Source organism: Phaseolus vulgaris, chromosome 11, assembly GCF_000499845.2.
Source record: "Phaseolus vulgaris cultivar G19833 chromosome 11, P. vulgaris v2.0, whole genome shotgun sequence".
NCBI classification, from domain to species: Eukaryota; Viridiplantae; Streptophyta; class Magnoliopsida; order Fabales; family Fabaceae; genus Phaseolus; species Phaseolus vulgaris.
In genome coordinates this window covers 7,284,945-7,301,386 of record NC_023749.2, presented here as the reverse complement: position 1 = coordinate 7,301,386, position 16,442 = coordinate 7,284,945, and the positions used below count along the sequence as shown (strand labels likewise).

The following is a 16,442-nucleotide window of genomic DNA, read 5'->3' as shown; positions in this document are numbered from 1 at the left end:
CCTGGGCTTTAAAGATACCCTTTATGGATTGGATCTTTGCTGGAGCAAAAGAGTTGAGAAACTCATTTGCTTTTGATTGAGCTTTTTGTGAGTGTGTGCATATTCATCAACATAATTAGTTAAAATTTGTTTAAAAAGTTCAATTATAAATGAGGTTTATTATATAAAAAAACTAGATCCAAAAGAATTATAATTTAAGAATAAGAGAAAAGAAATAGTTAATATTTTGGATACCCATAAACTAAAGGCAATTTCTTCCTACACCATATCATAATAGCACCCATTGCAAAATTTAAAACCCAACATTGCACTTGATTTCATTTACTTCTGAATGATCATTTTCAGAAGTGAGTTATGAATTTTTATGAATTTTCATATCCAGAATGGTGTGCTGTAAATAGTGTTGGGAATTGAGATCCAAAACTCATTTATGTTTGCTTACGAATCTTGACATCCGAAGGTTATTTATGTTGTCCAGGTAAGCTTCCGGATGATGAAATCCAGAAGTGACATATTAGTTTTGGATTTGTATATCCAAAACTTTGTGATTTAACTTACGAATATAAATATCTGAAAGACAAAAAATTTAATTCATTAAGGATAAAAAAGACATCCCACTTCAGTGTGTTGGGTCAGGTCCAAATTGATATGGTGTAGGGAGAATCAGCCTAAACTAAATGGCCAAACCAACCAAACTCATATAATGGACTAACCTTTAACCCGCTGACATTTATTTTGTTTGAAAAAGACCATCATCACTTTTGGGCTTTAACATTAGAAATCTGATCCAGTTAGTTCTGGGGAAAATTGATCAATAAAATTTTAAAAACTTAATAAAATATTGAAACAAGAAAGAAAGAAACCTTTTTTTCTTGAGTTTGGTCAAGTTCAAGCTGAGTCCTTACGTGAACATTAAAAAAAAAAACTCGTAACGTTCAAGCTGAGCACCACCTCCATTCTTTCTGTTGTTTCAAACTAAGTCACTCACAGGCAAGATTGTTTTGATATAAGATTAAAACAAATCGAAATTAAGTATACAAATACGTATCTAAATTGGGCTCTGGAAACAAACGTCCAAAAGAACTGCTTGCAATTGCAAATCCCTTATATGGTATCGGTATCTGTTCTATCGGCTGCCTCCTCCAAATACTTCTTCATATTACTAGAAGCGCAAAAACCAGTTAAACGTCTTTTTTAGATGTAAGGTAACAACCCTTAATACAGACTCACAAAACAATGAACACTTTAGGGCCAACACTCCACAAATTCTTAATATAACGATTGTGCAAGGAAGATTTTTTTTTTTCTATATGAAAAAAAATTTAAGCAAAAGGAATATTAAAAAGAATAAACTGCAGGAATTTTATTGAATAAAATTTACCGTACATGTTTACAGCATTTGCAAGGAAATCACCATGAAAAGGGGCTAGCTCCTAGCAAAAATATTTCATTTTCCACATCTTTTATCCACTGACAAACATGGTTGCATGTCTTGATTGCCAAGGCCTGCAAATATAATCATATACAGAAAAAATATTTGAAAACCAAGCCATCAAGAGTGGCACAAACAAATGCACTTTGTAACATTTGATAATTGTTGGCCACTTGTTTCTATTTTTGTTGAACATAAAGTACAGAAAATGCTTTTTCCAAGTCATAGGTCCAGTTTTCACAAAAAAACATTTCTTCCCCCTTCACCTGTTCTTTTTACTCTTTTCCCCAAAATCCCAACGATTAAAGATAAGATCATGAGAGTAAATGGCAAAAAGCTATCTAGTGTCACAAGAACACTAATTAAGGAATAAAAGGTGATTTTTATTATTATAAAGCGTTATTAAAGCCTTTTCACTATGATTTTCAATGCATCTCCGAAAGCAAATTTCAATAAAAAAAAACTTCGTTTATTGATTTCTTAAGCAGTGTCCTAATTGAATTGGTTAACAAGACCCATATAACTTAAAACATACTAAAGACGTAGTGCTAGATTCCAAACATGAAATATTTTTTACCTAGGCACTGTAGATAACATAGGTGATGGAAAAGTCACCATGATTAAAAGCTAATCAAGATATGAGAAACAAGCAAAAAATGTACCTTGTCTGCAAGGGGATCAAAGGCAGCATAGAGCTCAAAATCCTGTGTCACCCAACAGAGAAGAACTGCCACAAAAAGAAGTTTCTAAGTTTCATCTTGTTTTTAATTAGCGCAAGTCATAAAGAAGAATACTAACAATCTTAAACATACTTTTTCAAACACAGATCCATTAAATAATTTACACAAATCTAATGTAGCACCTCATAGTGAACATTTCCATAGGATAAAATCCTTTCTAAAAGTACCAGACCAGACCATCAACAAAGCTTATCGTTGAGAACAAAAGCCACAAAACATAAATTTGAACAGTCCAGCCCCCCCCAAAAAAAAAAAAAATTATCCATGATGCCATGCACGACCAAAACAAAAGGTTCACAAATTTCAAATAAAAAAGCTGCATCAGCTCATAACTTCATAATCAAACACTTCAGACCAAAAACCAAACACACTATGAGGTGTGATTTATTACCGTAGTTTTCATCTCTTCTAAATTGAGTTTTGTGAGGCCCAGTTCCTTTATCATGCATGGATGCAAAAAGTTTCTCGTAAGCTCTATACAGTCTGCAACAATGAAGACAAGTAATCCTTCTAACTAGAATAGATATGCATAAAGAAAATGAAAAAAAAAATCCATAATGAAAGGAATATGAAGTGAATAGGTGGCTATAACAGTTCATGCCTTTTCTGCAGCTGAGGCGTATTAATTGATGATGGGAACTCTGAAGAGACATACTGGTCCAGATATATACTGCGATATATGAAATGCCACAACCCAGCAGGACCCCCAATGCCAGAATTAGCTTCCCTAAATCTGTCAGGAGAATCTGATGGAAGCATGTGCTGGCCCAAATGAGATGACCCAGAATGAGATATAGGTGGCAGATCTTCAACATGCATTCCCCCGTTTAACAAGGATCTCTGAACTTCACTAAGGACACAAGACTTCAGAAGAACATTTTCAACACGAATCCTACAGAGATGGCAGGTAAACTTCTGAACCGTGCAAAAGAGATAATTACTATATAGAAGCATGATTGATTTTAAAGTATAAACCATTACCTGCAATCCTTAAGATGATAAAATGCATCAGAATTAGTGGTTAGTAACATCAAGTACGTATCAGCCTGTAACATAAATATAAAGCTCGGTCACAAATGTTCCATTGTCCAAAATATAAGAGGTCTACCTACGGTTAGAGAAAATGTTTTTAATTTTCACTTTTAATTACAAAATACCACCTTGTTTTCACTTTTTTTTTTCCAAAAGTTTGTATAGGAAATAGAGAAAACAATTGTTTTTATGTTTTTTAACAAATCTTTGAAAACAGATAATAAAATAAAAACATGGCTTTATTTTATGTAATTAAAAGTGAAAACAAAAAACATTTTTTCTGAAACCAAACGGCCATTAAATGTTCCAATGATGCATTATCACACTCACATCAAAGTAATGGATATATGCATACAAAAATGCTGAAGGGTTATATCTTGGCAAGCATATTGGAGAAAAGGATTCTGATGTCCTGCAAAATTTAATCCCCAGAAATAGAATTACAAGGAATGGATATTTAGACAACGCTATAAATAAGATAACTTAGAATGAAGCTAGAAATACCATAACATTGTCACCTCATCTAATAGAACAATATAAATTGCTTAGTTTCAAAAACTACGGTACAAACTCTACATGTAAACTTAAGTAGATTTCGGAGAAGTCCAGGAGACTACATGATATCTAACTTAATTACTTAATTAAATCAGTTCTTTATAAATAAATACCACATTTGCTACTCTTTGAACACCCTTATTTATTACCATTAGAGTGGTTCTCATAAAACATAATTCGCCTATAATTATTTCTAAAAGAAAACATCAGAATGTCTAAAAGTTCTATCACCAAAATGAACAATTAGTTAACTCTAATTAATGAGAGTAGACTATACAATCAAACCATCTCTGAGACTGAATGCATTTGATAAATAAAATCTGGATTCGGGACAATTCCACTTGCCTGAAGGATTCAGATGACATGACAAAGTTGGCCAGAAGCAGCATATCATCTGGATGAAGGGAAGCTTTCTGAGCACCGACAAGACTGATTACCTGCATTCAACCTTAAATGTATTATTTTAAGTCACTGGTAAATAGACAAAATCAAGCGCAGAGTCAAACCTTGTGCCTGCACATCAGTATTGCAAACAAAACACCTGAATCAGCAACATCTTGCAAAATAGCTCCTGCAGCTTGCCTTGTTGCGTATGCAAGAGGGAGACAAGTATAGGCATGAAGAAATGTAGCTGGGTTCCTAAATGACCAGACAAATAAAAACATTTACTACAAAAATACAAAAATAAAAAATTGGAAAACTACGCATGCAAAGAACATAGAAACAAACCAGCTGAAAGAGTGTATTAGAGAAGAGAAGACAATTTCTGTTCCACCTAGCAAGGGTGTCATATCAAATTTTGGGTTCTTCTCAAAACATCTATTTATCGATTTTGTTAGTATAACAAGCATCTGCACATAAATGAAAAACATGGAAGTATAATATATTCGTCACAACACAAGGTGTTCACTTGAATGTCCAAAAAAAGTAATAGCAATTTGAGAAGCATAGAAACATTAAAAAATGAGCAAGCAAATGAATCCAGAAACTTTTACAGTCCAATTCAATTATACCTGACCATATATTAGCTCTAACTGCCCCCTTAATGACTCGTAAGGTTCTTCTGTGGAGCTGATGCAGACTAAGTAAATTGGTCCTTTCACAAGAAAAATCACCTACACCATGATATCAAAATAGAGATTTACATCACGGAATAATTGCAAAATTCCTGAAGGAGACATAACAGAAAAACAAGATTCCTATATAAACACAATTTATATAAGATGAGCAGCTCACTCACAAAAGAGCCACTTTAAGGCTACGCAAGGATTAAATTTTGATTTTCCTTAACATATTCTTTGTGAAGGGTCAAGGAGCTGGTTTTGAAGTGATGAATGCTAAATGCTAAATAAAAGGATTGACATGGCAAAGCAATAATATTATTTGAAATTTTGTATTATTAGTGTTATTAAGGACCCCAACAATTGGTGAACTCATCCTCAAAAGCTAACAATTAAGGTGGAGAACTAAACACTTAAATAGTCTACTAATCATCCCATATTACTAGATGTGGAAGTTAGGCACCCCATACTACCCAAGTTCCTATCATAGCCCCTAAGAACTGACACCTTAGCAGCTTTAGTATGCGGTACTTCACTCAAATCCCCATCGGTCAGAACCCTCCAATACTGAGAACCATATGAACAGCTCTTTTCGAGACACCAACAAACCAGCTTTGATACTAATTGATAAGTTCATTGGATTGAGGGGGAGAACCAAACAATTACAATATGACTTTGCTTAACATATTCTTTGTAAGGGGTCAAGTCAAGGACAGGGAGCTGGTTTCCAATTGATGAATGCTCAAATGAAACATACCATTCAAGCACAAAAGTATGAAGAGATAAAAATGTATGACTGCACCTGATGCCTTCCAGCCTTCACCAATTTGACAGAATCGCCCCTAAAAACAGAAACCGAAGGGTTCATTGCAAATTATATTCAAATATCCAGTCTGTCAAACACATGAAAGGAATACATATAATTAACTGAAACCAGAAACAGTCACAATACCCATTCTCAACAAACAAAAACACATTAAGGGAATACATCTAATTAGCTGAAAACAGAAACAGTCACCATACCCGTTCTCAACAAAGGAAATGATTGCTTGCAAAGTTGCCGAAAACCCTGCAAGTCTGTGTTCATCTCCATACCTAGAAAGTAGTGATCGGTGTAAAAACAAGAACAGTACAAGAAGTGTAAAAGTACCAAGTCAATTATGCACCAGATATAAGTCAATTTGGTTTTTAACATTTATCATACAGCAAATTCATTCACTGGCTTGGACAACATTAATCAATTTGATCAGCGACCATTAAATAGTTTGGTTTATGAAATTACCAAAACTGGTTTGCAAAATACCAAATTTGATAACCTGCAGTTAATTTGGCCCCTAATGTTAAAGATCAAATTGACTTATGCACACCAACGAGAGAAACTATTAGTGGTTCCAAACCATTATGGTCTGTACTAATATCAATATGACACAAATACAAGTTACGCAGAAATTTATTTGGACCATGGACATGTAATGGTATGATACTACCTCATAATTTCTCCGCCAATGGAAGACTAAATTGACAAATAGTTGTCAAAATCAAATACTAGATCTATTGACAATTAATAAAGTGATCGAAGTACTCGATTGGTTTTCACAATGTCAAACATTTAAATTGATAGAAAGGGTCCACATGGAAATACTTTTCCATAGGCACTTGTAGGAGAAAAAATAAGAAGGAAAACTTGAAGTCAGTTTCTCCGTTAGCTAAAACTAACCCTTACATGAACTAATTTGTTGAAGTTGTTTTCTAATAACTTCTCTAAAATACGTCATTTAACTTAATTTTAGATTATGGACAAAGTTTTCTCTGTTTATGAAAATGTTCTCTCCAGGGAAACCCAAAATCATAAACTAAACTCGCTTTTTTAACTTAAACTATCAAACTGACCAGTGCACTAAATGAATGTTCTACCTTACCTTGAAGTTACCAAAGCAAATTGAGGCGCAGACAAAGTAGAACAAAACTAACCTGGAATATATAGGTTTGCCGGAATGACTGAGAACGAAGAAATGCTTCTTCCTTTTCCTCCACGATATGGAACCATCATCCTGCACTATAATCAATAAGCCAACAGAACACGGCACTTATGGGCATCAATCTTCACAGCGTGAGTGCTCGCACCAAAATCAACGCACATACCTCATCGAAGTGCCGTTTTCCGGCAATCCACGACGTGTGGGAATCCGATATCGAGATTCTGTCCATAGCAATCGTCGTGTCCTCTTCTATTTCTTCATGCTCAATTTCGAATTGTGAACCGGTGGTTGCGCTGGTGCTGCCTCCTTCGCCGATGTACCCGCTGCTACCGGGGCTGGATGGAGCGTCTTCCGAAGCGAGTTCGACGGAAGCCCTAATCTCTCCCTCTGACTCTGTTTCGTCGTCGTTCATAGTGATGATTTTAGAGAGAGAGATAGTGTGTGTGTGTATGAGTTGGTGGAGCGAGAGAGAGAAAGACGGTTGGGGTTTTGAAGCAAATTGTTGTTGCGCTGCCAGTCGCTGCTGGTCTCGGCTGGGTCTGACAGGTAGCTGGATGCAGTCAGCGGACGTTCGCGTTCAGACCCCGCCACGACTCGCCAGCTGAGAGAGCGGGCCGGGTTGGGCTAACACACTTTCTCCTCAGGCCCATTACTGTTTCTTCCTGCATCTTCCTATGTTCTTCTGTCACTTCATACAAAACGTGAAAATATATTTTTATCCTTCTTGTATCATCATTCCATAGAGTAGCTTCCAGATTATGTAATCCAGACACGTATTTGAAAAAAGACTTTTGGATTACATAATCTTGAAGTTAAAAAAGACTTACGGATTATATAATTCAGAAACTAATCATGCATCTAAAAAAAATGCTTATGGATTATGTAATCCGGAAGCTAATTACAAATTTGATAAAAGACTTCTGGATTATGTAATCAAGAATATTACAGAGAAATATTTTTTAAAATAGAAAAATTTATGAAGGTGAGAGAAAAAAATAGGGAGGTGCAGGAAGAAACAGTTCAGGCCCAATCCTTTCTGGCACCACGCTGGTAAATTCTTCCTGCACCCATGTTTTCCTCCTGCACCACCATACTTCTTAAAATATCAAAATTACCCTTTTGAAAATGGATTTAGGTATTGGTGAATGTTGGAGTTGGTAGTTTGTGGTGTTCCCTCCTTTAGTGATTTTCCTGGTGGTTAGTGGATGGTAGTGCGGTGGTGATATTAAGTGGTAGTGTAAAATTTGTTTTTGGTTAAAAGAATAATTTTGATTTTTTCATTTAAGATTATACAATCTGAAATACAAATTTGTATTTATAATATGCAATCTATAATACAATTGTACAATTCAGAATACAAATTTTGTTTTCATATTTTTTAACATAATTGTAGGACAATGATTGTTGAATTGTGGAGATTGAATCTTAATTTTGGAATAAAATATCTAATGAAATAGATAAAATATTGAATATAAAAGAATTCAATTTAATGAAGTTTATGGTCAAGACAAATGATATGGTTGGAGAAGATTGTGTTAGGGATTTTGCAACAAGTGAGGTAAATAGAGTTTTATTCGTTTGTGTAAAAAGTTTGGCAACTCATGCAATTATGTTGTAATGTATTTGTGTAGGTATTTGGTATGCGAACTTACTTTAATGGGTGTGGAGGGTGTCCTTCTGACTTGGTTTTATGATTGTCATAATTATATTTGATAAAGCAAATGGATAATATGGGAAAAAAACATATGTTTTGTTAGTTTGTGAAATGGGTGGCAAGTATGGAAAATAAAAACACGTTTTTGGAGGTGTGTATAATTGGTACATTAAAGAGTAATTATATTTTTTAAATTAAGGGGTAAATTTATGAAGGTGAGAGAAAAAAATAGGGAGGTGCAGGAAGAAACAGTTCAGGCCCAATCCTTTCTGGCACCACGCTGGTAAATTCTTCCTGCACCCATGTTTTCCTCCTGCACCACCATACTTCTTAAAATATCAAAATTACCCTTTTGAAAATGGATTTAGGTATTGGTGAATGTTGGAGTTGGTAGTTTGTGGTGTTTCCCTCCTTTAGTGATTTTCCTGGTGGTTAGTGGATGGTAGTGCGGTGGTGATATTAAGTGGTAGTGTAAAATTTGTTTTTGGTTAAAAGAATAATTTTGATTTTTTCATTTAAGATTATACAATCTGAAATACAAATTTGTATTTATAATATGCAATCTATAATACAATTGTACAATTCAGAATACAAATTTTGTTTTCATATTTTTTAACATAATTGTAGGACAATGATTGTTGAATTGTGGAGATTGAATCTTAATTTTGGAATAAAATATCTAATGAAATAGATAAAATATTGAATATAAAAGAATTCAATTTAATGAAGTTTATGGTCAAGACAAATGATATGGTTGGAGAAGATTGTGTTAGGGATTTTGCAACAAGTGAGGTAAATAGAGTTTTATTCGTTTGTGTAAAAAGTTTGGCAACTCATGCAATTATGTTGTAATGTATTTGTGTAGGTATTTGGTATGCGAACTTACTTTAATGGGTGTGGAGGGTGTCCTTCTGACTTGGTTTTATGATTGTCATAATTATATTTGATAAAGCAAATGGATAATATGGGAAAAAAAACATATGTTTTGTTAGTTTGTGAAATGGGTGGCAAGTATGGAAAATAAAAACACGTTTTTGGAGGTGTGTATAATTGGTACATTAAAGAGTAATTATATTTTTTAAATTAAGGGGTAAATTTATGAAGGTGAGAGAAAAAAATAGGGAGGTGCAGGAAGAAACAGTTCAGGCCCAATCCTTTCTGGCACCACGCTGGTAAATTCTTCCTGCACCCATGTTTTCCTCCTGCACCACCATACTTCTTAAAATATCAAAATTACCCTTTTGAAAATGGATTTAGGTATTGGTGAATGTTGGAGTTGGTAGTTTGTGGTGTTTCCCTCCTTTAGTGATTTTCCTGGTGGTTAGTGGATGGTAGTGCGGTGGTGATATTAAGTGGTAGTGTAAAATTTGTTTTTGGTTAAAAGAATAATTTTGATTTTTTCATTTAAGATTATACAATCTGAAATACAAATTTGTATTTATAATATGCAATCTATAATACAATTGTACAATTCAGAATACAAATTTTGTTTTCATATTTTTTAACATAATTGTAGGACAATGATTGTTGAATTGTGGAGATTGAATCTTAATTTTGGAATAAAATATCTAATGAAATAGATAAAATATTGAATATAAAAGAATTCAATTTAATGAAGTTTATGGTCAAGACAAATGATATGGTTGGAGAAGATTGTGTTAGGGATTTTGCAACAAGTGAGGTAAATAGAGTTTTATTCGTTTGTGTAAAAAGTTTGGCAACTCATGCAATTATGTTGTAATGTATTTGTGTAGGTATTTGGTATGCGAACTTACTTTAATGGGTGTGGAGGGTGTCCTTCTGACTTGGTTTTATGATTGTCATAATTATATTTGATAAAGCAAATGGATAATATGGGAAAAAAACATATGTTTTGTTAGTTTGTGAAATGGGTGGCAAGTATGGAAAATAAAAACACGTTTTTGGAGGTGTGTATAATTGGTACATTAAAGAGTAATTATATTTTTTAAATTAAGGGGTAAATTTATGAAGGTGAGAGAAAAAAATAGGGAGGTGCAGGAAGAAACAGTTCAGGCCCAATCCTTTCTGGCACCACGCTGGTAAATTCTTCCTGCACCCATGTTTTCCTCCTGCACCACCATACTTCTTAAAATATCAAAATTACCCTTTTGAAAATGGATTTAGGTATTGGTGAATGTTGGAGTTGGTAGTTTGTGGTGTTTCCCTCCTTTAGTGATTTTCCTGGTGGTTAGTGGATGGTAGTGCGGTGGTGATATTAAGTGGTAGTGTAAAATTTGTTTTTGGTTAAAAGAATAATTTTGATTTTTTCATTTAAGATTATACAATCTGAAATACAAATTTGTATTTATAATATGCAATCTATAATATAATTGTACAATTCAGAATACAAATTTTGTTTTCATATTTTTTAACATAATTGTAGGACAATGATTGTTGAATTGTGGAGATTGAATCTTAATTTTGGAATAAAATATCTAATGAAATAGATAAAATATTGAATATAAAAGAATTCAATTTAATGAAGTTTATGGTCAAGACAAATGATATGGTTGGAGAAGATTGTGTTAGGGATTTTGCAACAAGTGAGGTAAATAGAGTTTTATTCGTTTGTGTAAAAAGTTTGGCAACTCATGCAATTATGTTGTAATGTATTTGTGTAGGTATTTGGTATGCGAACTTACTTTAATGGGTGTGGAGGGTGTCCTTCTGACTTGGTTTTATGATTGTCATAATTATATCTGATAAAGCAAATGGATAATATGGGAAAAAAACATATGTTTTGTTAGTTTGTGAAATGGGTGGCAAGTATGGAAAATAAAAACACGTTTTTGGAGGTGTGTATAATTGGTACATTAAAAATTAAGGGGTAAATTTGTTCGCAACTCAGAAGGTTGAGTATTGAAAATAATATGTGAGAGTCATAATCATGAAATTATTGAGATATTAGTTGGTCACATGCTCGCAGATTAAACCCGAATAAACATTTTGTGATTATTAACATGATTAAAACTCTAGTAAAACCAACTAAGATATTACTTACTCTGAAAGACAATTATTATAATGTCACAACAATAAAACAATTGTACAATTTCAGATATGTTAGAATGTATGGCTGAAACAAAAGGGTGAATTGTTTTTGCAAATACTAAAGAAGATTGAAAAGATCAGATAAATCACTTGTTTTATCGAAATAACTGATTGTTTACTGCAACAGAATACAAAACAATATATAAAACATTTTATCAGAGTAAGGGAAGAGAAATTCACACAAAAAGATTTATAATAGTTTACTCTTAACAAAATACTACGTCCAGTCATCAAATTTACTGAGTAATTGAAACTAGATTACACCACCCAAGAATATTGATCTTGAATCCCTCAAGAGAACAACAAAACTCTTAAACAACACCACAATTTTCAAAAACACTATCTAAAACTCTTTTACGACATAATACATAATTGAAAGAAAGAAATAAAGTACACTTTGGCTTTACAAAGTTGTAGAACAATGAAAGGCTCTAATCTCTAGTCAATGTGGGATCTCCAACACACCCCCCTCACGCCGAGAGTGATAGATAGAAGCTCGTGCGTGGGACTATATATTATGGATGGTCCGATAGAGGCCCGATAGCGGGTGGCACAATAGGCCCAACACAAACACTCGCTAGGATAGACTCGAAATGGCTCTGATACCATATTACGAAGTGGACTTTAAGCCTAACTCAACCCCATAAAACCGGCTCATGGGGTGAGGTTTGCACCCACCTATATAAAATAAAAGGCTCTAATCTCTAGTCGATGTGGGATCTCCAACAAATCCAGATTTCTACTTCACACAAACAATGATCCAAGACTCTAAGAATGATTTAAAAACTCTTTTATCTTTCTCTTGAAAACGTTTTTATTAAAACATCCTTCTTCTTTTTGAAATGATAATAAAACCCGTCTTTATATAGACTTTAAAAAGTGGTTTAAATGGTTTGATCATTAATTGAAATTAGTTAAAAGCATTTAAAAACAATTTGAAAAACTTAACAAAATTATGTTAAAAACACTTGATTGATTTTTCAAACAAACTGATTGAATTTTTTTTCTCTTATAAAACTGAACATAAAAAACGAGTTCATTAATCGAAATAATTGATTGTTTTTTGCTTTACATAAAAGACAAAAGAAAACAAATCAATTTTAAATTCTTTCAAAAACTGTAAGTGTAATAAAATTGGTTGTCGCGATAAATCAACTTGTTGAAAAAGTTGTTGTAGTCACCTCACCAGACTTTAAACCTAAGCTTTCTCAACTGATTTAAAACACGAAACAACTAACTAAAACTAACACGAATTTGAAAACCAAAACATTCAAAAGAGATTTAGAATCATACAAACTTGGATTATAACTAAGTACAAATTAACAATTCAAAATCTACCTAACTACATACACACAACAACAAATTCTTCAAGTCTTCAAGCTTGATTTGGAAATCATCAAAGCAACCGTGTTCAACAAGATATGCATACAGAAGATCATTAAAAGAATTTAGAATTGAAATACAACCGTTAATGATGTTACTAAAGTTTGACAAATATATTCATTATAGTTCATTATAGTAGATGCAGTGAGTCTTCACATATGTGTTTTTTTTTATTCAGCAAAATGGTTGAATGCATTTAGCACTCTGTTGATGATAGATACCACTTACAACAACAAATATCACTAAAAAAAAAATGGTGTATGTGATGATAGTTATCATCATGGTAAGCACAAGTTCATTGGAATATGATATAACAATGCATTTTAAAGAAGTAGTTTTTAACATGTAGTAAGTCAACAATGCATTTTAAAGAAGTCGTTTTAAAAATTGTATTTACCAAATAAGATTTTTTGCAAAAAAATTACGTATCCTACATGCACGACTTGACCAATTCCAAAATAAATAAAAAATTACCCATTTCAAAAATTAGAAAATAGAATTACACCATTTAGTAGGGAAATGGCTATTGCATTCTACACCTAAAAATTGAAATTTGAATTTTACCTTATGAGATTTTAATATAAATAAGTTACTTATATTTGGGACCCACATCAGGGTTCACCTTCAAACCATGGACTGCATAATGCTATACATGTCTGAGTCTGTGTTGAACAATGTTCATAAAACAGTCCTTTTTTGTTACTTTTTATCTCAATTCACTCATGAGGGATTTGGAACTATTTTTTTTTAAAAATATTAAAATGTTAAACTGTTAAAAAAAGTATATAGTATAAGTTCATTTAAAAGAAGTAAGAGTTTAATTATATTTATGGATGTCCTCTTTACATTATTTAACGGTAATGTACATAGAAGAAGATAAATTTTAGTTATTTTATTAAAATTCACCATAATAACCCAAATCTATGAATATCTAGATTATTATATTATGATTAAAATTCACGATGAAAAAACATTTTTAATAGTAAAAGTCTTACTCTTTAAATTGAGAATTTTAAATTATAACATGAAAGCGTTTTTAATTTTGGAAATAAAAAAACTTATTAATGAAAGTGAAAAGAAATAAATAATAGAAAAAATAAAACTAATTTAATTGGGGGTTATTATCTATCAAATAGTAAAAGCTTGATGACAATAGCACATTTCGATGTCTAGTTTCAATAATGATGGAATTATATTTTGCATTATCTTGTCTAACTGGAATATTAAATCAAGTTGTATTGTTTTGTCTTGATGGAGTTGGATTGATTAAATTCATTTTGTTTTGTTGCATTCATATCACACCTACTTTTCTTCAATATTATTGGTAAAGAGAATTGTGAAGGAGATATTGTTCCACGTTTGGACAATTTAGTGAATATAATACTATAAAAGGGCCTCAATTTTTAGGAATTATTTTTGGGGTTACCTTTTGCATTTCCCTTTCTAATCACAATCGGGGATAATAACACAAGTAGGGTCACTCTCATCTTTGTACTGATATTTATTAAGTGAATCCTATGAATTTATCAATATTTTATTTTTAAAAAAATATTTCCATCGTTATTTTAATTATTCTAATAAATATAATTTAAGATAATTTTTAAAAAAATATATGGTAAAAATTGTTCGGGTCATTCTTCAACGTAAATTATTATTCCCTTCAAGCTTCTTGAAATTGTGAATGTTGGTACAAAGATCACAATGTCCAAAATGGGTTGGTTGAGAAACTAAGTGGCTCTAATTGCTTCAGTTTTTAACAGAACTGAGATATTTGTCTCAGTGTACTTTGTGTTCTAAAGATTTGTACATGAAGAGTGAAAATAGCTTTATTTATTTTCTCTATTTTTAACAATTACAAAGCAAATATTTTTAATGATTGTATTATGGGAAATATTGAGCACACGTATTTTTCTTTTAAGATATTGTATCAACTTAAGTAATAATGAACCAAAATAAAATTAATAGGTTGTTTAGGGTAAAAAAGAATCATACTAATTCTTAGAACTTTTGTTTGAAGTTTCAATTTGATGTTCCATCAATTTTAAATGGTGTCCTTCACCATCTCTCATTCACTTTTTTTTTTTCTTGAATGTAAAGTTGAAGAGGCTAGGAATGGATATTTGATGATTAGTGGCCACTAAGTTTGTGGTGTAGAATCATGTAGCCTTAGTCCATTGGTCCCAACCCTAAACGGCTAAACCAAGCCATATCATCAAAACCCTAACCCCACCACCAATCACCCAACAAGGCTACCCTACTTTCCTTTTCAGCTCCTATCATGGCTCCACCGTCCCCAACTTCCACTCACCCATTTAGATTTTTCATCAACACGACACCTTCCATCAAACTCACCCCGTAACAATCACCCAGAAACAAAAACTCAAGCTATCTATCTACACACCCATGCCGTAATACCACGATCAACGTTGAATGAAGAAAAACTTTTCATAGAGATATTTCTTAAGGGTACGCACAACGTAATTTTACAAAAGTAAAAACCTCAGGTTTCGGATTCATAATATTAGAAACCTCTTACAATCAATCACCTCGTCATATACGTGAACTTAACCCTCAAAATTAACAAAAAAAAAATGTCAATCAATTACAGTAACAAAAGTAGAACCAGAAAAAGACGACGAAGATTCTGTGTTTTTTTTTTCAGTCTTGGAAACCAGTTTTGGCCCAAATGGCGTTTCGGAGCGTGCTCAGATCCCTCCCCTTGAGGGTTCTCCCTACACCTTCATGCACGGAGAAGGAAGCAACCCGTGTTCTCGCCAGAAACTCGTGCGGTGGCACTCTCACGCTCCTTTCAAATTCATCATAACCCTCGTAGTGATCTTCGTCGTCGTTGTCGTCGTTGTGGTTGTGGTTGTGGTTTCTCTGAGTGTACTCGTGGCCGAGGATTTTGGACCAGTCGGGGATGTTGACCGGCACCGACGCCGAGGCGGGAGCGGCCGAGGAGGAGGGTTTTTTCTTGGCGGAGCCGCGGCCGTGAAGCGATCTGCTGAACTCGAACGAGTTAGCTTGACCCGAGTTGTAAATCTCGGACTCGTCGAATTCGAAAGCGGATTCGGAATCCATGGTTAGCGCTAGAGAGTCTCTGTTTGAAGCGACGGGGAGAAAACGGTGCCTTCGTGAAGTGAAGTAGTTCTTTCTGCTTGCCATTGTTCACATGCAGAGGTGGTGATGATTTTATAACGTTGGTTTTGTTTTTGTTACGTGAATGGAACTGTGGAAGAAGGTTCTGTTGTTTTTGTTTTCGCTTGGTTTTCTTTTCCCTTTCTCCAATGTTGTTGTTTATTTGGTTCCTTTGATGTGCTTTTATAAAGGGTTTGTTGCTATCTACTTCCCTTTTCTTTGAATAAAAATAGGTGTTGCGAACTAATTAAATCTCATTTTTTTCATTATTATTTTTGGATAAGAATAAGGAAAAAGAGAGAAATTAGAAACCGGTATATAAATCCTGTTATTCTTGTTGTCTTGTGTGAAATTAATAATAACAATAATAATAAAGAGAAAATGGCTCGTTACATTCCG

General features: G+C 33.2%; 2 protein-coding genes across 3 annotated transcripts; both read right to left on the bottom strand.

The window, feature by feature from the left end:
• Nucleotides 1-929: 929 nt before the first annotated feature.
• LOC137832680 (vacuolar fusion protein MON1 homolog) lies at nucleotides 930-7,495 on the bottom strand. 2 transcript variants are annotated; one of them, XM_068641101.1, is made up of 15 exons: nucleotides 6,963-7,495; nucleotides 6,792-6,871; nucleotides 5,844-5,915; nucleotides 5,623-5,662; nucleotides 4,773-4,874; nucleotides 4,489-4,610; nucleotides 4,266-4,398; nucleotides 4,105-4,196; nucleotides 3,535-3,616; nucleotides 3,154-3,218; nucleotides 2,774-3,064; nucleotides 2,564-2,655; nucleotides 2,095-2,159; nucleotides 1,387-1,506; nucleotides 930-1,162 (listed from the first exon to the last, which is right to left on the bottom strand). In XM_068641101.1, exons 1-14 carry the CDS (start codon nucleotides 7,209-7,211, stop codon nucleotides 1,411-1,413), a joined length of 1,581 nt encoding a protein of 526 aa, XP_068497202.1. In that variant the 5' UTR covers nucleotides 7,212-7,495; the 3' UTR covers nucleotides 930-1,162; nucleotides 1,387-1,410. The 2 variants fall into 2 exon arrangements, with proteins under 2 accessions (XP_068497202.1, XP_068497119.1); XM_068641018.1 differs by lacking the exon at nucleotides 930-1,162 and having other exon boundaries at nucleotides 1,339-1,506; nucleotides 6,963-7,489.
• Nucleotides 7,496-15,331: 7,836 nt separating this feature from the next.
• Nucleotides 15,332-16,216, bottom strand: LOC137827677 (protein S40-4-like). The gene has a single exon (XM_068633926.1). It carries the CDS (start codon nucleotides 16,068-16,070, stop codon nucleotides 15,564-15,566), a length of 507 nt encoding a protein of 168 aa, XP_068490027.1. The 5' UTR covers nucleotides 16,071-16,216; the 3' UTR covers nucleotides 15,332-15,563.
• Nucleotides 16,217-16,442: the final 226 nt, after the last annotated feature.